The sequence below is a fragment of the Eriocheir sinensis genome, chromosome 14 (genome assembly GCF_024679095.1).
Source record: "Eriocheir sinensis breed Jianghai 21 chromosome 14, ASM2467909v1, whole genome shotgun sequence".
NCBI classification, from domain to species: domain Eukaryota; kingdom Metazoa; phylum Arthropoda; class Malacostraca; order Decapoda; family Varunidae; genus Eriocheir; species Eriocheir sinensis.
This window is the reverse complement of record NC_066522.1, coordinates 10,838,253-10,860,457: the sequence shown is the minus strand read 5'-3', so window position 1 is coordinate 10,860,457 and position 22,205 is coordinate 10,838,253. Positions and strand designations below refer to the sequence as shown.

Below are 22,205 nucleotides of genomic sequence, written 5' to 3'. Positions count from 1 at the left end.
GTATGTAACTTGTCAATGATGACAACAAAACTCTGTACAGGGATTTTTTGTGCATCTTGAAGATCTGCATCAGGTTCAGCAAAATCATCAGCTTGACGCCGCCGTCTTCTCTTCCATACCTTTTCCGATACATACACTTGCTGAACATTTGGTTAAGATTCGTTTTAGGTCCGTGCCAGTATCTCATTACCTACTTTATGAAACATCAGTATCTTTTCATATATCTTTTCTACAAATCTTCAACAGTCATGGAAACACTTTGAAAATCCAATTCCAGGACTTTTTTTTACTCTTGAAAATAGGGGATAATGTTAACGAAAGCGTGTCGCCTCCTCTGCCGGCAGCCGCGGCAACACTGCAGCCGGTGCTGCGAGAAATACCTCCTTGCTGAAATAAGTAACACATACATGTGGGGGGGTCCAGGGGGGGCTTAGCCCCCCCTGGATTAAATATGCTCCCTGACCCTGAACCCTCTGCGAGCTATTTTACGGCTGCGGCGGCTGCAGCGTCACCTTGGCCACCGCCAGAGGAAGCCACACCCTTTCGTAAACATTATCCCCTATTTTCAAGAGTAAAAAAAAAGTCCTTCAATTGGATTTTAAAAGCGTTTCCATGACTGTTGAAGGTTTGTAGAAAAGATATAAGAAGAGATACTGATGTTTCATAAAGTAGATCATGAGATATTGGCACGGACCTAAAACGAATCTTTACCGAACATTTTCCCATGAGATTTTTTGCATCATTCTCCAGTTCATCAAATTGACCACGAAGCTCAGCAACAAAACTTTCAAGTGATAGAAACAATGAAACAGCCATATTGATATCAATATTTGTGCTTTGGAGAAGAGAACTAGCTTTCTGAAAGCGCTGGAGGATCTTGTTCCAAAGAACACACAAATGCATTTTCAAGAAGGTAAATAGGTAAAGATTCGTATTAGGTCCGTGCCAGTATCTCATAATCTACTTTATGAAACATCACTATCTCTTCATATATCTTTTCTACAAACCTTCAACAGTCATAGAAACGCTTTGAAAATCCAATTCCAGGACTTTTTTTTTACTCTTGAAAATAGGGGATAATGTTTACAAAAGCGCGTCGCCTCCTCTGCTGGCCGTGGCGACGCTGCAGCCACAAAATAGCTCGCAGAGGGCTTAAGGTCGGGGAGCATATTTAAACTACTCCAACCGAACTTTACGACCTACTAACGGGGGGGCTGTGCCCCCCTCGACCCCCCCCCTTCTAACCAAGGGGGCTACACCCCCCTCTGGACCCCCCCCTCATGTATATGTGACTTATTTCAGCGAGGAGGTATTTCTCGCAACACCCGCCGCGGCCAGCACCAAAGGAGGCGACGCGCTTTCGTAAACATTATCCCCTATTTTCAAGAGTAAAAAAAAGTCCTTGAATTGGATTTTAAAAGTGTTTCCATGACTGTTGAAGGTTTGTAGAAAAGATATATGAAGAGATACTGATGTTTCATAAAGTAGATCATGAGATACTGGCACAGAACTAAAACGAATCTTAACCGGCAAATATTCTCTGCAAAAACTGATACAGCAAGTCGAGCATCTCCTTTTAGTTCCTCATTGTCTGCAATTTCATTTAACATACCATAGATGCTAGAGTAGTTTAAGTGCAGTGCTTTCACTGATTCAGAATGGAAATGCCAACGTGTGGAAGATAATGTTTTTAGGGTTAGAATTCTACCATTTTCATTAGGTGACAATCCCTTTGTTAGTAAATTCCAGCGCTTTGTTGATCCAACTGAATATGCATATAATTCCTGCACAAGTTCAAAGAAATTGCAAGCACTGTTGACTTGTGTTGCCAACACAAACAAGTTTTCACTATTATATTCTATCTATTTATTTATTCTTATAATTTTTTTCCGATCAACAGTCCAACGAAGCATACTGATCTCCCTGAGGCTACAGGCATTTCTGGGATTTCCATTAAGTGGGGGCCCAATTATGGGTCGGGCCTATCAGGTTTTGTGTGCCCCTCAGTGCTGGTGGCCCTATGCCATGGCGTACTTGGCGTATAGGATAATCCGGCCCTGCCGCACACATACTAAAGCTACTCCACCCAAGACATCGCACCCATAAGAGGAGCATGTTTTCTCCCCAAAAGTTGTGAAACCCTGGAATAAACTGCTGGAAGGGCTCATCAACACATCAGCGTCAACCCTTTCAAAAATAACTATGAGCGGCATATAGAAGACTGTACCCCCTTATGAGCACCAGCCAAGAGGTAGTGAGTGTGACCTCCAGCATCCACTTTCCGGAGACAGCCGCTTCCGCCCCCCCCATCCCCCCACACAGGGCTATCTTGGGCGTCCCTCCTCAGCTCTTAACTCACACGCCACAAAAATACGGCGCCGCAACGAGCTTCTTCCCTACCCTACGGAATTAGCCCAAGGTCACTACTAACGAGACGAGGGCACAACAAAGGATGCACCACCACTTTTATCGATTCCACGGCGTTTTATCTCCATATCCTTCCCCCGGGGCACCTGTGTAACCTGTGCTAGTGTTGCATGCAGGCTGGGAGGCACTTTACATACGGCACGGGGGAGAAATAAAAGGGCAAGGGGGGATAAAACCTGCGATGGGACCGACGGAAGATGGGAGACACAGACGATATACTAGGTGAGCCACACGAAAGGAGTCTGGAGTGAAAGCTGGACACGAAAAGGGAGGAAAGTGGTTATAAGGTGCAAAGGGAAGGGAAGTATTAAGTAAAGATACAACACACAAACCTCTGCACCACCTCCCCCACCCAGCTCGTCTCCTCCTCTACCCTCTCCGCTGCGCCAGACTGGTATTATATTCTGATCTATAAAACCTCTGACTACTGCGGGCTTTGATTTTGCGGTCAGAAATAAGTAAAATGAGCTGCTCGGCGCATGGCAGAAGGAAAATCTCACCTCAGCACAGCACAGCACTGATGACATGCCGCCATCTTTTGGACTAATGGAACCTTCTTGCTGGGCTCATTTAGTAGAGTTCTGTAGGTGCTAAGCCAGTCATTACGGTGTTAAAGAAAGGTACATCATATTATTTTTGTACTATGGAGTTACTGTAGCATGGTGCATATTCTAATTAGATGTGTAGGTGGGTGTTTTCGACTAATGGAACCTCCTTGCTGGGCTCATTTCGTAGAGTTATGTAGGTGCTAAGCCAGCTATTATAGGTACAGCATATTATTTTTGTACTTTAAAAGTATTGTAGCATGGTGCATATACTAATTAAATGTGTAAGTGGGTGTTTTCTACCTTCTTGCTGGGCTCATTTCGGAGAGTTCTCTAAGTTCGAAGGCGGACGTGAGGGTGTTAAAGGAAGACACAGCATATTCTTTTTCTACTACAGATGTATTGTAGCATGGTGTATGGCTTAATTAGATGTATATGTGGGTGTTTTCTCCATGTGTAGGCGTGGATGTGGCAAGCCTGCCTTGGGTTGGGTTCACCGTCGCTAGATGGCTCTGCGGCAGGATACGGTCGGACTCCCACTAAAGGCGGCTTATTTAAAAGTTTATTCTTCAAATATTATTAGAATACCATTAATGACAAGATTCCTTACAATATTCAGTATATCAGTCAAACATGTCCACCAGGGCAATAGGAAATATAGTATAGGGTGATCAATTTTCTATTCATGTCATTTTATGGTTCTATTTTTTTCACAGCAGATGAAACAGTTCAAGGGCAAAAAAAAGGAAACAGTAATGAAAAAAAAGCCCTCTACTCGCTGCTCCTATGTAGGATTTCAGAGGAGTGGCCAAAAGATAGGTCAATTTCGGGAGGAGAGGTGTCCTGATACCCTCCTCTTGGAAGAATTTATAGTAGAGATATATGTTTACTATATCTACGGTGTCTTGGGGTTCACCGACATCCTCCAATCAATTACCATACTTGCAACAATAAATAAGTCTGATACAATACAATCTGCATGCACCTCTTCACAGTACTACTTCTCTGCACCCTCAGGCGTTAATCATTTTCTGCGCGATTACCTTTGATTTATCTCGTGACTACATACAGATTTATAGTTATCATTCTTTACCACTGCTTCCCTATTCCCTTGCTGTGGCTTAACACGCGGAAGGACTAATAATGAAAAGTGAAACGCTCTTCTGTATTCTGGGCACGGTCAAGACTCCTCCCAGCTCTCACCAGTTTTCCCCGACGCCTGCAGAAGCACATCGAATCGTCCTAGGCCCATGGTGTGGCGACGGGGGACATGTTAGAAAAAAAAAGGATTGGGGGAGGATTTTTGATGAGTTCACATGGATACTGTTACCTTTATATGTACTTTTTCTGCTGCTGCTGATGATGATGATGATAATACTACTGCTACTATATATATATATATATATATATATATATATATATATATATATATATATATATATACATATATACTATTACAGTGACCTACTACTACTACTACTACTATTAGGCTACTACTACTACTACTACTACTACTACTGCTACTACTACTACTACTACTACTACTAATAATAATAATAATAATAATAATAATAATAATAGGCTACTACTACTACTACTACTACTACTACTACTACTACTACTGTTACTACCCCTGATCGGAATTAAGGTGGTTGAAGCGTAAAATAGTCATAAGCCAAAAGAAAAGGGCAGGAATCTACATTTTTTTTTACATCAAAGGAAGCAACTCAAGGGCAACAAAAATAAAGTGTAGAAAAAGAGAATGTTAATCGCTGCTCCTATATATAAAAGAGACAAGTAAAGAGTGGCCAAAAGAGAGGTCAATTTCGGGTTGATACACTCCTCTTGAAAAAGGTCAAGTTATAGGCAGGAGGAAATACAGACGAAGGAAGGTTGCTCTAGTTTACCAGTGTAAGGGATGAAAGAGTGAAGATGTTGGTTAACTCTTGCATAAGGGGTTTGGATAGTATATGGCTGAACTTGAGTAGAAATTAGGTTGAGTGCAGCTGTTGGCAAGTTCAGAAGATCGAACAATCATCAAGAGAATATCGACAGAAGATAGAGAGGCAACATGGCGGCGGAATTTAATTAAGAGGTAGAAGACTGTCAGTAAGAGGAGGGGAGATGGTGAGACGAAGAGCTTATTATCCCAATATTTTCGTAGTAATAACACACGCACCAAAAGATAACAAAAAATATATGCGTGTGACAATGCCTTAATGTTGATGCTATACCGGTACTTTTCGACCTCTTTCTGTACACAAGTTGTTTAATTTTATGCCGTCTATTGATTCATCTATTTCGATTTGGTTAACTTCATATGGTGAAAAAATTTAGTCGATTAAAACATGAAAAAGGATATAGCCCTACGTAGAAATCTCTCTCTCTCTCTCTCTCTCTCTCTCTCTCTCTCTCTCTCTCTCTCTCTCTCTCTCTCTCTCTAACGTTAGTGTGCCAAAAGAAAAAAAAAGAAATGGCAAGAGAAAGTGATGAGGAATCCAATGACTATATATAAGTTGAAGATCACGGAGATATGAAGGAAGAAAATTTTGATGAATAATTATTATGATAGGGGTGAAAAGACGAATTGATAAAGAAGCAGGGCAGGTGTAGGCAGATTAAAAGGTACCGGTGATGCCGATTGTCGATCTATGTGGAAGTTTGAGGAATATCTGTGTAGAAATCTAGAGAGGTGAAAAAATTGGCAGTATTGATGAGCGGCATATACTGAAGAGGTCGGTGCATATGGACTTAAAATTAAAGATAATGATTATCCATGAGGGTGTAACTACATAATTACTTTAGTTAGTCCTTCAGCAGTGTGTATTATTATTTTTTTTTTTTTTTGGGGGGGGGGCGGAGAAGTGGGGGCGAGGAAGGCACAAGGGGTGGTTACTGATAAGCGTTTATTACTCTCGAGATCCGTTATCCCTGTGACGGTTCTTTACAGGGGACACATATTTAAGGTTAGTAATATGTGTAGTGTAGTTTTTTTTTATACGTAGAGTCTTTGAAATAAACTGAATGCGTGTTATTTAGAAGAAGGTAAACTGACCCGCCCCATATGTTTGTAGGTGGCGGCCACGAGAGTAACTGTTCACCATCGCAACGGGGTTACTATCGGGATGAAGGTAGTTGGTAGAGTTATATAACTCTGTGGTTGGTAGTCTGTAAAACGACTTGTCGGGGAACTTGTTCGCTAATTCTTGCAGCACCCCGCACTGCACAAGTGGATGGCATTTCGGCAGAAAGTCTGTCTTGCGGCACCAACACGGAGCAGCAGGTCAAAATAAGTAGAAGTGCGGTTGGTTTTGCCTCCAACTCGGTCCCGAGCTTGAACTTGATGAGTCGTGCTCGCAACTATAGGTATAGCAGCGAGTGAAAAGGGCAAAAGGCTACATATGACTATATAAGCCTTACTGGTAACGACACATTATACCGTTCAGCAGCCTTATTAAACGGGGGATACATTATGGAACTACATCAATAGTAGCAGTTCAATTAATGAATCACCAATGATCATTATTCCCGCTTTGGAATTTCACGTCCGTTTTTGTAGGAATTAGCTCGCATTCGCAAAATAGCTCGCAGAGAGAGGTTCAACATGCTTACTTTTTTTTCTATATAATTCACTCACTGCTATCGCTTACTTGTCCTGTTTCGGCTCCAATACATGGTACAAACAACAGAGCAACACCTTTAATCAAGGGATGGCTTTACAACAAACGAATGGGGAAGATTTAGGAAAGAATTACGTCAGTTGATATACACTCAGTTTATTGCTTGTTTGGTCTGCTGGTCTGGATGGTTTGTTGTTTTCTTGCGGGCAATATCAACCATCACAAAGATCACAAGTGGACAAACTAGAACAAAACCAGACGAAGTAATGTTTTCCTGAAGTGTATTCTTCATTGCGCATGCGTAGAGCGACTTATTTATGTGAGGAGGTATTTCTCAAAACACCGTCATTTGTTTTTCTTGATGTCTTCCACGCTTCGAGATAGGTAGACGGGCGATTTCATGCAGGTTTTTCATCTCCACCACCATTGTCGGTTGATGCACTACAGGGAAAGCAAGGTGAGTAACATATAGAGTTGGGTAAATATGGAGATTCACTACGCGCCTCCAGTATCGCCCCCACGAGAATAATAACCTTTCCAAGGTCTCATTTCATTTCTAGGGACCCTGCAGGCTACTCTCGGGGTGGCATGATTCGGGGTTTTTGTGGGAGGGGGATTCAAGGTCCAGGATTAGATATAGGTTAGGTGAGGGGAAAGGTATTGTATGGTGATGGAGTGGATTGCCAGGATAATAAGATGATCCTATTCCAAAATGTGTCAAGCGTGGGACTATGGTAATAATTTACAATAGGTCCGCCTCCCCCTCCGCCACTCCAGCCTTCCCTACTCCCCAAGACAAACCTGGGGACCTGTCGCGGTAATCTTTTTTTTTTTTGGGGGGGGGGGGGGGCAGAGTCAAATTAACTATAAAATGGGCCTCCAAAATTTCCCTAAAAATTTCCCTAAGATAGGGAAAATTCCCTTGTCTTCTTAGTAGAGGGGGGTCAAGGGGGGCGAAACCCCATCGTTAGAAGAGGGGTCGAGGTCAGGTTATGTAAAATTAGGTTGGAGTAGTTTAAATATATTCGACATATGGTGTGAGCTCAGAGCTGTCGGAAATACGCGGCGCGGGACGGGAAGTTTCCGTAAACTTACGGGAGTAAGGTATTTTCCCCATTTTAAGGAATTTTTTGGGGAAATAGTGGAGTCCCATATTTCAGTCAATTTCGCTTCCTCCCCAAAAAACCCGATTCCCCACAGGTCCCCAGGCTTGTCTTGGGGGGTATGGGGGCTGGAGTGGCGGAGGGGGAGGCGGACCTATTGTAAAGGATTACCATTTTATTCATAGTGGCTGTTGTAATGTATGACAAATATGATGTGATGTGTTAATTTGAATGGGTTGAATGATGATTACTTGAGGGAAAAAAATGACAAACATTCATGAAATGAAAGGTAGATGTTTCAAGGGTTGCTAAAACACCCAAAAAGATGTGGTGTAGGGACATGTGGAAGTTATATAAAGGTGTAAAATTTCATAACATCATCATATGCAAGTGGACTATCAAGTTGACTGTGGTGATCAAGTCACCTAACCTTTTGAAAACCCAATGCATTAATATTTGTTTTTAGAGTAGCTTGGTAATTCCATGAAAAATTGCATTAAAAATATGGTACAAACATGTATGAGAAGCATACAGATTATAATGATAGCAGCTTGGGCTTCCTATTATCTAGAAGTAGGCATAGTATAGTAACATATTAGCAATATTTTCAAGGTTAAAACTAATGTAGGTGCTGTAGACATTGATGATTGAAAAGCCTAGCTGTCACAAGATTGCTTTTATGCATAACGTGAGAATTGGCACACCAACAATCTATATACTAACACCATTTAGAACACAATAAATTCCAAAGATGCACTCCTCTGTCAGAAGTAGCTAGATACATTTTATGTGTAAATATTTAGTTTGTAGAAGGCTAAGTAACAGAAAACATTTTTTCTTATCATTAGATACTGTATTTTTACATTTAAGTAGTAGGAGAGTTGACCTGGAAGCCGGGAGGTGTAAGATTACTGCTTCACACTACTGTGTCCAATGGAGGGCTAGAGCTGACAGACCACACTCTGCTTGAAAGTATGTTTGGTCATAATCTATCTGAATGGCAAAAATGATGTTATACTCAGTAAATTTGCATCCTTTAAACATTGACTTAAAAAAAATGTCATCAGGATTATTACAATTATTAATCAGTACATACTACCTATATATATAGATATATATATATATATATATATATATATATATATATATATATATATATATATATATATATATATATATATATATATATATATATGATGGTGGAGAGTACTCTTTTTCTCTGTTTTTATTCTACAGTTTTGCTACAATATGTCGTGAGCTCATTAAAACAACATTTGGCTGTTCTCACATTTGAAAACAACAATGCCTTTGATATATATATATATATATATATATATATATATATATATATATATATATATATATATATATATATATATATATATATATATATATATATATATATATATATATATATATATATATATATATATATATATATATATATATATATATATATATATATATATATATATATATATATATATATATATATATATATATATATATATATATATATATATATATATATATATATATATATATATATATATATATATATATATATATATATATATATATATATATATATATATATATATATATATATATATATATATATATATAAAAAGCTCTTATTTGTACCAACCCGTGGAGAAGCTGACTTTTTTTTCCTCCTTTACTCCCTTGATATTTCAAAATACATACCTTGGAAAAGGGAAGAAAACAGGAAGAGAGAACGAGTCGTTTTAAAGCCACAAATGAAGCCTTACGATTGGCTGAGCTCTGAAAACAAGCTTGTGATTCGCTGGGAGTCCGATGACGTAATCGCCTCCGCTCACCCAATCAGCGGCCTCACATCCTTAAGGCTGTGTCCCACTGGCCGTTTTCCTCTAACCGTTTTGGCTTCTGGCAACGCCCGTACGCCCATCCGGGAGCGAGTTGTCGGTTGTCCGTAACTTCGTGTCACGCTGGGCCTTTTTCTTCCCACCGCGTTGGCGGCAGCTAGGGCAACCGGCAACTCCAACTTTTCCGGGTGTGCATTAAACACGGCCAAGGTCGGTTGCCCGTATCCACATCCACAACGTAAACAAAGCACTTGCCCTGTATCGACATGGCGTCGTCTGCTAACGACTAAAGTAAGGGCAGTCGCGGCTTGTGCTTGTGCTGCCATTACCCGTGTTATGGACTTAAGTTGCTGCAGTTAAATGGAAGGAAGAAGCCGTTGTGGGTGTGGCGTGCCTGTGGTTCCTCCGTGCCAATTCTCATTGTCACCATTGCGCGTAAGTGGCCAACCCACCCATCTAGACTCCGACCATATAAACACGTGGATCAAGTTACAACAAAGACACACACACACGCACGCACTCACCAGACTCCTCATGAACGAAGGCAGATGTTTCTCACAAACAAAGACACACACACACACACACACACACACACACACACACACAGACGCACGCACACACCATACTCCTCATGAACCATTGCAGATGTTTCTCACAAACAGAAATGGCTTCGCCATTTCCTTGAGTGTGTTAAAACTTATTTAGTGAGTGGTTCATACAAGCCAAACATACCCAATGGCAAGAAGAGAGCAGTGTTAAAGACGGCTGCTCTCTTCTTGCCAAGAGCTAGGTTTGGTTTATGTGAGCCATTCACATACGTTCCAACACACTCAAGAAATGGTGTAGTCGTTTCTGTTTGTCAGAAACATCTGCAATGGTTCCTAATGAGTATAGTGTGTGTGTGTGTGTGTGTGTGTGTGTGTTGCTATTCGATCCATGTGTTTATGTGGTTGAGTCTAGATGGGTGGGTTGGTCGCGCACGCGCAGTGGAGCATGGAGGAACCACAGGCATGCCACACCCACAACCGCTTCTTCCTTCCATTTAACTGCAGCAACAAGTCCATAACTTGGGTAATGGCAGCACAAGCCGCGACAGCCCTTACTTTAGCAGACGACGCCATGCTGTTACAGGACAAGTGCTTTGTTTACGTTGTGGATGTGAATACGGGCAACCGACCTTGGCCGCGTGTGACACACACCCGGAAAAGTTGGAGTTGCCGGTTGCCTTAGCTGCCCAGTGTGACATCAGCTTACGGATAACGGTTGGACGAAAACAGCCAGTGTGACATCGCCTTAGTAGTGAGGCCGCTAATAGGGTGAGCGTCGTCAATGACATCATCGGACTCTAAGCGAATCACAAGCGTGTTTTAAGAACTGTCAGCCAATCGTAAGGCAGCCGCCTTCAACTGCGGCTTCGAAACGACCCGTTCTCTCTTCCCGTTTTCTTCCTTTTTCCAAGGTACGTATTTTGAAACTACATGGATAGGAGTTCCTCACATCCCCCTTCCAACTCCCCAACTCTGGTTTCATCGTTTAATATGTCTCTCTCTCTCTCTCTCTCTCTCTCTCACTGATATTAGGAGACTTTAAGCTCCCCCATATCGACTGGGCGACACTGTCAGATACAGAAGGCGAGTCACATAGAATGATCGAATTTCTAGAAGAAAATTGTCTAAGCCAAATGGTTTCTGAACCAACTCGACAAAATAACATACTCGACCTTGTTATAATGACCCAAGATAACCTAGTCAGTAATGTCACGGTAGGAGAACACCTCGGTTCTTGCGATCATAAATTAGTGCGCGTCGACATTAGAGCTCAAACATCAGTGACTGAAAATAAAGTAAAGGTGCCCAATTTCAAAAGAGCTAACTTCGTAGAAATCCGACAAAAACTAACAAATACAACTATCAGATGACAGCAATGTAGAGAAGCGAATTAACACTAATAAAAGTCCACCTTGGTTTAATAGCGAAATTAAACACTCAGTCAAGGAGAGAAAATTGTTTAACAGGTTAGAGAAAGAACAAAGGACGCCCGAAAACATTAGACTTTATAACGATGCCAGGCGACGAGTAAAAAGATTAGTATGTCAGGCAAAGCGTAGATATGAAGAAAATATTGCAGCCAACTATAAAAATAATCCAAAATCTTTCTTCAGTTACATAAACAACAGAAAGGCGATCAGAAGTGGAATTGGACCTTTAACAAACAGCGACGGTGCACTAGTGACTGACAGCCAACACATTGCAAACCTCTTAAACAGTTACTTTTCCTCGGTGTTTAATACTAACAGTCTTCCTCCCACTACCACCAGCACCAGTACTAATGTAAATCATGAGCATGCATTGCCTAATTTTGAAATAACAACCGATGAAGTCCTTAAAGCTCTCCATTCACTTAAAACAAATAAAACTCCCGGACCCGATAAAGTATATCCTATACTGCTTAAAGAAACAAAGAGCGAAATACTCTCCTCCCTCACAACTGTATTCAATATGTCCTTGCGACAAGGCATCGTCCCTTCGGATTGGAAAAAAGGCTAACGTGATACCGATTTTTAAGAAAGGAGACAAAAAAATACCAGGTAACTACCGACCCATTAGTTTAACTTCAATTGTAGGTAAGCTACTTGAGAGCATAATTAGAGACAAAATTGTGAGTTACCTCGAAAACCACTCATTAATTGGAGTTTCACAACATGGCTTCCGTAACAAAAGATCCTGCCTATCAAACCTATTGACCTTTTATAACGACCTCTTCTCAGTTTATGATATAACCAAATCATTGGACGTAGTCTATCTTGATTTCCTGAAAGCGTTTGATAAAGTCCCACATCATAAATTACTTTATAAATCAAAGCAAATAGGTATTGACGGTCAAGTAAACCAATGGATTGCGAATTGGTTGAGCAACAGACAACAAAGAGTGGTGATTGACGAATTTAGCTCAGAGTGGGCGCCGGTCACTAGTGGCGTCCCTCAGGGCTCGATTCTTGGCCCAGTGCTCTTCATTATTTACATCAACGACATGGATGTTGGACTCAATAATCGCATTAGTAAATTTGCAGACGACACAAAGATTGGTAACTTGGTTCTCACTGACGAAGACAGGCAAAGCCTCCAAGAGGATTTACACAAAATTTCAGCTTGGTCGGATAGATGGGAGATGCCCTTTAACGTAGACAAGTGCCAGGTCCTTCAAGTTGGAACAAGAAATAAGAAGTTCGATTACGAAATGCGCAGCGTTAAACTCACAAGCGTTCAATGCGTTAAGGGCCTGGGTGTCAAAATCGCGTCAAACCTCAAATTCTCACAGCAATGCATCGATGCAGCAAATAAAGCGAACAGAATGTTGGGCTTCATTAAAATAAACTTTTTATTCAAGAATAAATATGTAATACTTCCGCTCTACAATAGTTTAGTCAGACCCCACTTGGAATATGCGGTACAGTTTTGGTCTCTTCACCATGCAAAGGACATTGCTAAATTAGAAGGTGTTCAGCGTCGGGCAACAAAAATGATCCCTTCCTTGCGCAACAAATCCTACGAAGAAAGGCTTTCCACCCTTAACATGTTCTCTCTTGAGAAACGTCGCCTCCGAGGAAAACTGATCGAATGTTTTAAAATACTTAATGGTTTCACGAATGTAGACAGAACAAAATTGTTTATGATCGATGACACTTTGTGAACAAGGAACAATGGCATAAAACTTAAATGTAGACAAGTAAATTCAGACTGCACCAAATTTTTCTTCACCAACGTTGTAGTGCGAGAATGGAATAAGCTCCCACCGTCAGTGGTCCAATGTAATACGATTGACTCCTTTAAAAACAAGCTCGACCGTCACTTCCTTGAACTTAATATTAACTAGAGTAGAAAAGCAACGTTTTGGAGCCATCTGATTAGTGTGATTCACTTAGGTTTAAGGACAGACCACCTAGTCTGGACCATGGGGTCTGTGTGGTCTGATTTTCTATGTAATTCTATGTAATTATATGTAATTCTCTCTCTCTCTCTCTCTCTCTCTCTCTCTCTCTCTCTCTCTCTTGCCATAGCCACAATGTTTGGAGGAAAACGTCCAGTGTGATACTACCTTTTAAGGTAGCGTGCGTGACGCCGATGGTAAGTAGACGTGACCCGTACATGTCAAAGCAGGGCGAAACTCGGGGTGATAATGCGCGAAAGTCAGGATGGTAAGAATTTAGGACTAACCACAAAACTCGAAGATCGCGAAACTCGGGAGGGTACTGTATATCATTATATTGAAGGTGCATTTGCCTTTAAATGCACTTTGTGCACAAGAAACTTTAAATATTATTTTGGAAAATTTGCTGTTTCTTGTGGTAAGAATTTCAAGTGATATCGCAGTGTACATTTTATGTAAATAACTTTGAAACTATAATAAAGGGTAAACGTTTCCTTGGAATTACAGGTTGAGAATACATTGCCTTGCTTTATCTTCTGGATGCTGTGGTGCTTGGTATGCTGCTTGGAGCTTCAACAGTGCTGAAATTTATATGAAAGTTCCTCCTGTTGGTCCTGTGATATTCTGGCAAAAAGCTGGTGATCAACTGCTTAGTAATCACAAGTTCTGATAGTAGCATGGAAGGAAATGTACAAGAACTAGGGAACAGGAGGGAAGAAAAAGCTAAGAGGAGTGATCAGTGTACTTGTTCATCAGATGTAAGTAACGGCAATAAAGCAGACGTTCAGAAAATGTATAACTGTAAAATTTGTAGACATTCATTTGCTCACAGCACATCTCTGCGACCCCATATGTTGATCCACTTGGGGCAGAAGCCATACTGGTGTTCTGTCTGTGGCAAGAAATTCAGACAAAAGAGCAATCTCACCACTCATATGTGCACCCACTCTGGGGAGAAGCCGTATGAGTGTTACATATGTCACAAGACATTTGCCAGACTCAACCACTTGCAGAGGCACATCCAAACCCACACCGGTGAGAAGCCGCACAGCTGCTGCCTGTGCTGGAAACAGTTCACAAAGAAGGCTGGACTCTCCAACCATGTAAACCACCAGCACCCAAAGGAGGCAGCCCTGGAGTGCTCCCTCTGTGGCAGGAAATTTGTGAACAGGGAACAGCTGATGATCCATTACAGGCCCCAGTGGACCACCAGTGGTGGCCCAGTCATGTGCTCTCTCTGTGGCAAGAAACTGTGCCAAGAAAAGTTTCTCAAGGACCACATGGCCTGTCATGCAAAAGAAAAGCAGCACATCTCGTGCGCTTATTGTGGAAAAGAGTTTGCTTACAAAAGGTCACTGAAGGAGCACTTGTACATACACACTGGGGAAAAGCCCTTCCAGTGCCACCACTGTGATAAAATTTTCACCCACCGGGGCTCCTGCCAGAAGCATGAGGCCACACATTTCGATGAGCGATCCTTCAAATGTTCCATTTGTGGCAGCAGTTTCACTCGCAAGTCTCACCTGCAGTCTCATCTTTTGAGGCACACAACCGAGCGGCCTGTGCAGTGCACCATGTGTGACAAAAGGTACAAGGTGCAAAGCTCACTTCAGAGGCACCTCAAGGTTCACATTGAGGAAAAGCCTCACAAGTGTCCTCAGTGTTGCTCTTCATTTAGATTCAAGAAGGCATTAAGAAGCCACATGCTGGAGCATCATCCTCAAGGGAGGGCAACTAGAAGGAGCCAGAGGCTTGATAAGGACACAAGGGTTGCTGCTGTTTAAAGTGTTAATTTGAACTTAAAGAATAGATTACAGATTTGAAAACATTGTGGTGCATCCTACACCCTATCAGTAACTATATTGTCAAAATAGTTTTTTTTTTTTTTTTTTGTAGTATGAAGCGGTACTGCATATGGAATGACAAAAACTAGAAAATTCTAAGAAAATATTGAAGATACCATAATAACCATAGGCTATGTACCTATAAAAATGCAAGTAGCTACTGTTACTGTTTTTGATAAGGTGGAATACTATCTCTAGGAAATTATTTTGTTGTTGTTGCTGGAATGTGTTTTCATAGTTTATGAATTCCATGTTTTTATCCATATGATTAGTTTTCTTTCTCGAAAAATTGCATATATACTTATTAAGGGATTATGATTATTGAAATTGAGTAAATCTAAAGGATTATGCTTATAAAAATCAAACCTAACTTACATAAGTATGTACTATATATGTGTATAGTTGGTTAGATTATGCTTTCATGTTTCATTTGTTTACTAGATTTTTCTTTTTCTTTTGAAATAAAATAACATTTTAGCACTTTTTTTTTTTTTTTTGGTTGGTGAAATTTACATCTCAAGCCATAGTCAAAATACTTATACACTTGCTTACAATAGGACAGTGCAGCAAATATGCATTTAGAAAAAAGATTGAAATAAATAGTGTTATATAATACACATTTCTATGAGGTGATTATTGATCCTAATGTTTGAAGAGTTTTTGTAGCACTGACATCTTTTGTCAACAGTAATTTAAGATGGTTAGGTGAGTCATAAGCTTTCAAGCAGTACAAGATCTAGAAGGCATATTTATTATTTTATTTATTCTATATTCATTTACCTATACATTTACTTATTGCAAAATGCTGTATGCCATTATGCCCAACACTTTCCTGCCCCGCACAAATTGCTATTTTAACAGAACTGCATGCTCCACCCATTCTCCATTATAACTTGTAGCCTGGCCTCGTTCATTCTCTGTCTGCACTTCCCCTTCTAAATACTGTATTAGGTCTTTATTAGCTGACTTCTCATTCACAAGTTTATACAGTGTAATTAGGTCACCTCTTTTCTTTCCTCCAGTGTTATGAGGTGCATTTCTTTAAATCATTCAACATAAGTTAAGCCCTCCAATTCTGAATACATCTTTGCGGCTATTCTTTGGATCCTCCGGTTTCTTCACGATCGGTCACTTCTCTCTCTCTCTCTCTCTCTCTCTCTCTCTCTCTCTCTCATTTGTACTGCATGTTTTTCAATAATTGGCTATCCTTAGCTTAATTTTCCCAGGCTGGAATTGTACCTTATATATACCAGCTTCATGCATCTTTTCAATCAATTTTAGATAATGTGGATTTTAGATTATAGCTGCATTTTCTAGTTTAGGCTGTATGAATTTTATCATCACCTTTCATAGTATGCGACTATGTTCGAGAGTTGGGTTCTTGATTATCTTAGTGTACCCCGAGTTGATGCTAAACGATATAGTTATGGGCTCAAGTAACGTGTTCTCTCTGAAGGAAATGACAGAAAACGCTCTTTTAAAGGATAATTTGTATGTGTACGTGCGAACATTTTGAATCTCGAGGATGGTTCAGCAGCCTGGAATGAAACTTTAGCAGCGCCGGTTGGTAGTAGCTACAGGTCGTTGAGGGGCGGCGTCTCCAGGGTTGTGAGGGCGTCGGCAACGCCGGTGTAATTGGTCCCTAGAATAATTTTGCAGGTTCTCTCGGATCCTCTAGTTGTTGCTGGATAATGTTGAGGGACGCTGGCTACGCTAGAGAGCCACATGTGTCAGCTTTGGGAGTATAAAAAAAATATTTTCCTCCTTAGTTCTTGTGTTGGGGCACGGAGGGCGAGTCCTCTGTATTGAGAGGCATATTAGACTCACTGGCAGTGGTTCTTAAACTTTTTATTATCACGCCCCTCCTAGGAATGGGTCTTTCCCCATACGCCCCCCCCCCTCTCTCCAGCATATCTAGATATAATTCCCTTTCAGTTTTATTTAAACAGTGGTAAGCCTAAGTAGACAATAGCAAACTGAAGTTAATAAAGGCGATAATTTTGCATTTTTCATAAATATTAATATTAAGTAACGGTTTTAAGATAACAATAAATATTCCAACAACAGAAATTCTAACTTTCCATCAGGTCTAGCGCCGCCCTTGGAAATTACTACCGCTCGCCAAGGGTTGGCGCACCCGCCAGTTTAAGAACCACTGCATGATTAGAGACGAATTCATGCAGGCACTCGAAGGATGGGCGTAGATGAACCGTATATAAAGGTGTTGGAAGATATTGTTGAGGCAGCACGGCGGTCATCATAGCAGAAGAAAACTAATAAAGGTGTAAGACAAAGTGACAATATTTCCCAAGTTAAGTACAGCCTGCTTAGAAGCATTTAAGAAATTAGAGTGGGATAACACTGCAATCAGGAAAAACGATGAAAACCTTAATGTTAGCTTCGCTACTTGCATAGTTTTACAAAGTGATAATGAAGAAAACTGATAAATAATGATGGAAGAACCACACAAACAGTTTGAAATTAGGTTCAATTATAAGGCCAATGAAATGGAGATAAGCATCGAGGCCATGCGCAGCAATGGTATGCCCTCAACTTCATCTTTATCTTAATGACCAACATTAAGTGCAACCCCAGCCTTCGAAAAATAAATTAGGAGAATCGGAAGAGGATGGAGTGTCTTTGGGAACTTGGTAATATGAATAGTAGCCTGCCACTTCCCCTGAAGAGAAAGGTGCACAGTCAGTTGTCGTAACATCTCATCACCTCAGGTAGGTCCCAGGTTGTTACTCACGTCATGACTGTGTTTATCAAAGGCGCTCAAACCCATTCCTGTTTTCTCTCTGATTAATATTTCAAGGTCTGTATGTTCCTCTGCTCTCAAATATTTCGTACCCGATCAGTATTTGCTGTCCTGTCAACTGATATACTAAACATTACTTTTGATTTATTTATATTCATCTTCAGACCTCTTTTCAGATTCTCTCGATCCTTCTCCGTAAGCTTTCATCAGACTCGCTTAGTAAGACTGTCATCGGAGAATATAGAGATATTCACCATCTATATTGATTCCCATGTCATCCCACTCAGATGTTTTAAGTACCTCTACTCAAGTTGTGAATAGTTTCGGAGATTTTGTGTCACCTTGTCTAACGCCTCTCATAATAGGAATTTTCTCTCCTTTCCTGTTGAGTTGAATGTTTGCCGTGCTTCTGTTTATCTCCCAAGACCTTTATGCGTGGTTCATCTGCTGACAGTGCTGAGTGCCCGCATGACTGATATATAAGTGAAGGATGCGCTAAGTGGCGAGGGTGTGTGTAGAGGGAAGAGGCGGTGGTACGTAGAGAGGGAGTGTGAAGGTTTGTATACCGAAGTGGAGTGAATGCTAGTATTGAGGAGGAATGGATCCGGAATGAGAGGGAAAGATTGCCAGATGGCGGAGAAAGTGTGTGTGTGTGTGTGTGTGTGTGTGTGTGTGTGTGTGTGTGTGTGTGTGTAATTAACCCGGATAACATGTCTGGTGATTTGAAAAGTGTAAACATAACGAAAGCTTCTGCCCATTATATGTATGGATTGGTTACAGTCTAGCATTTCTCAAGTTTTCATTTTTCATTGGGGGAGTGCAGAGCTAAAGACTGAACTGAACAGCCTCAAGGACTAATGGTGTTACGGAGATGAGCACCGCGGCCAAGCGCCGCTAATAGCGTATTCTCCTGACTTTACCTTTTACTTTACCTGTCCTGTCCAGGCGGTGAATGGGCGGGAGCGGTGACGGGAAGTACAGTCGCGTGAATTCATGTTATGCTTGGACCCATTTATTTCTCGTTTGATTCACAATATAGAATGAATCCCCTGGAGAACAGGACATATGTTTTCACTCTCCCTAATTTAGCAGTCTCTTTGCCCTTACAATAGAATAAGTGTTAACATAAGAGGAGAAAGCAAGGTGCAGTAATCTAGGCATTCTTTAGACCCTTCCCGTGTGTTTCAAGTCGTCGTGAGTTCAGCCAGTCGCCATTCATTTCCGCCGCGACTTCCTCCAGGTGTCCGTCGCCCACGAGGCATCCAGGATATCCGCCACAAATCTAAAAAAAAAAAAAAAAAAAAAAAAAAAGAGAGAGAGAGAAAGAAATAGATTACACAAATGCATTAAGATGGAAAAAGAGCTCGAGTGATAACGAACGTCTTTGCTATATAAGTAGTATGAAAAAAAAATCATTATCATTATTATTATTATTATTATTATTATTATTATTATTATGATGATCATCATCATCATCAGATAACAGATGCCAACAGCGAGGGGACCATGCACCACTTTTGCGGCTGTTACTACTACTACTACTACTACTACCGGTATTACTTCTGCTGCTGCTACTACCACTGCTACTACCACTGCTACTACTACCATTTCCACCACTACTACTACTACTTCTACTACTACTACTACTACTACTACTACTACTACTACTACCACTGCTACTACTACTACTACTACTACTACTACCATTTCCACCACTACTACTACTACTACTACTACTACTACTACTACTACTACTTCTACTACTACTGCTACTACTACTACTACTACTACTACTACTACTACTACTACTACTAGAGTATTTTGCTTTATAGTCAAACAGCTAATCGGTGGTTTATGACAAAGCTCAAAGCTCTGAAACAATTGGAAATTGTTCGAAACAAATGCATAAAATAGTATAGCAGTATAGCAGTATGTTATAGACAAAGCGCAAAATAGTCGGACAAATTACAATCCTAACGACACTGCCGCAGAAAAGTAGCGTCAATACTACAGATGTTACAACAACAAACCATCAATTTGACACTTAGAGGAAATGGGACTTCATAGCAAAACATGAATAGGAAGCAGCGAACTAATGCCGCCCTTCCTTCACCCTCTACATCCCCTTCCCTCATGGCAAGTGTACGTTGTAAGGACCGTAACCACCTTCAGAACAGTATATGTACAGCTTCCCTTGCGGAACAATGCCTCGTCGTCGTCGCAACGGCCGCATATCGGAGGAGGATAAGCGGAGGATAATTGAAAAATACGAGGCGAACGAAGATCTAATCTGCAGTTATATCAAACCATTTTGCGTGAATGACAAACTTTATTGCTACAGTGGTATAGTTCGGGACTATGTGATATTAATGGTGACCGATGTTTTTCTATTCCTCATAATGTCTATCTATAATGCAAAATGCTGTACTACTACTACTACTACTACTACTACTACTACTACTACTACTACTACTACTACTACTACTACTACTACTATTTTAAGGGGTTACGTTTATTCCTTGCTCGAGCATATCATAACAGCTTTGGGGCGTCCACTTTTGATGGAGTACATGGCGCTTGCAACTGATTCACTCCGCCCACCTCCCAGTCCCCACCCTCACGTTATCACTATCATCATCAGCAGCAGCAACAGCCTGTGTCGTTCCACCGCAGGACGTTTCCATTCGTGTCTGTCCTGTGCCTCTAGTTTCCAATTTTGACGTGAGTGCATCGTAAGCTACTGCTACTATTATTTCTACTGTTACTTTCATCACCGTCTGCAGAACACCCTCCCCCTGGGTCTTTTATGGTTGTTGTTTTCCATTCTCACTTTACTTACTGTTCCCTCTCCTAGATTATGTGTCCCAACCATTTCCATTTCTTGCTCTTAATTGCCTTGATTATGCAACATACGTTTGGTTCTTCAAATTATTCACAAAAATAATCACAAGCAATTTGAAACATAAGACTAAACAGCCCAATGGGAACAAGCTGGTTTTCGATGTGCCACACGAGTATACATGGACAAATAGATGGACAGGACCCAGGCCTTCTACATGATCGATTTCCATGACTTGCGACTTCTCTATTGTTTCATAAGCGATAAAATGATCAGTATGGGGTTCACATCTGCATCACTCACACACACGAAGCTGTTTTGCACCGTACAAAACATGCTAGTGAGCCACCGACTTGTCGCCATGCATGCATGCTTATTTACGAATATAAATACTGGGGATAAACTGTTACCGTATCTGTCATAGCACAGCATAATACAAATAGAAAGAAAGACCCATAGGAGGTATTTTTTTTAATCATTACAGAGTTACATGATCATTTGGTTAACATTTCTCGTGCATGCATGGAAGTAACAGGACGCTGAGCCGAACCGATCAATTCCATTTGGTTATCATAATTACTACGGATCACAGAAATGGCGATTAACTTATTGTTCAGGCAAGCATGCATACATTACGGGAGCATTGGATCCTTCGCTTTCAAGGCTGTCGGGTATCCACACAGGGCGCCAGTGTTATGCAGTATAGTCCTCCCTGATAATTCCTGAGTCACATACACGCTCGCCGCTCAACGATGAATGTGTCGGAACAGTAGTAGCGTATGTAGTTTCTTCTCTGGCCGCTAGGTGGATACGTGTGTGTGCATGTGTGTGTGTGTGTGTGTGTGTGTGTGTGTGTGTGTGTGTGTTGCATATTTTGGTTTGCGTGATGGGCGCTGGTGTGTGAGCCAAATTCGTGGTGGTGCTTGCGGATGGTTATAGGGGCGCCTCTTGAACCTCACGATCCGTCGGTGCGGTACTGGTCCGTCACCCTGGGCTGGGCGTTCGTGGCCGGCCTATTGCTGCTGCGGCTCCACGGCCACGCACGCAACACCAACGGCGATTATAGGCAGCCGTCAGGGGGACTGGAACCCTGTAGTACATACCTTGCGAGCTCCCTGCACACACACACACACACACACACACACACACACACACACACACACACACATTGTCAGCGCTATTATGTTGTGTTCCGCGAGTGTGTGTGTGTGTGTGTGTGTGTTCGTGTGCTGGGTGGGGTGGGTGGGGCAGGACCTTACCTTGCTGGGATCGCGGAAGTCTTCAAGGTGATC

The 22,205-nt window shown here is 41.2% G+C and overlaps 2 protein-coding genes across 4 annotated transcripts in view; one reads left to right on the top strand and one right to left on the bottom strand.

Annotated features, from left to right (window-relative positions):
• The window catches only part of LOC126998434 (cold shock domain-containing protein E1-like), a 31,515-nt gene extending 28,500 nt beyond the window's left edge, over window positions 1–3,015 (bottom strand). Inside the window, exon 1 of the mRNA XM_050860113.1 lies at window positions 2,928–3,015. The gene's annotated coding sequence lies outside the window, so the exon portion shown is untranslated. The remainder of the gene's footprint in view (window positions 1–2,927) is intronic.
• Window positions 3,016–6,909: 3,894 nt separating this feature from the next.
• On the top strand, window positions 6,910–15,946 carry LOC126998683 (gastrula zinc finger protein XlCGF8.2DB-like). 3 transcript variants are annotated; one of them, XM_050860685.1, is made up of 3 exons: window positions 6,925–7,049; window positions 8,569–8,667; window positions 13,977–15,946. In XM_050860685.1, the coding sequence occupies exon 3, from the start codon at window positions 14,147–14,149 to the stop codon at window positions 15,251–15,253; it is 1,107 nt and encodes a 368-aa protein (XP_050716642.1). In that variant the 5' UTR covers window positions 6,925–7,049; window positions 8,569–8,667; window positions 13,977–14,146; the 3' UTR covers window positions 15,254–15,946. The 3 variants fall into 3 exon arrangements, with proteins under 3 accessions (XP_050716640.1, XP_050716642.1, XP_050716641.1); XM_050860684.1 differs by having other exon boundaries at window positions 6,939–7,049; window positions 8,566–8,667; XM_050860683.1 differs by lacking the exon at window positions 8,569–8,667 and having other exon boundaries at window positions 6,910–7,049.
• Window positions 15,947–22,205: the final 6,259 nt, after the last annotated feature.

Bases quoted from the DNA above. Each gene is read 5' to 3' on its own strand.
- LOC126998683 (XM_050860683.1), top strand. From the start codon at position 14,147: ATGGAAGGAAATGTACAAGAACTAGGGAACAGGAGGGAAGAAAAAGCT.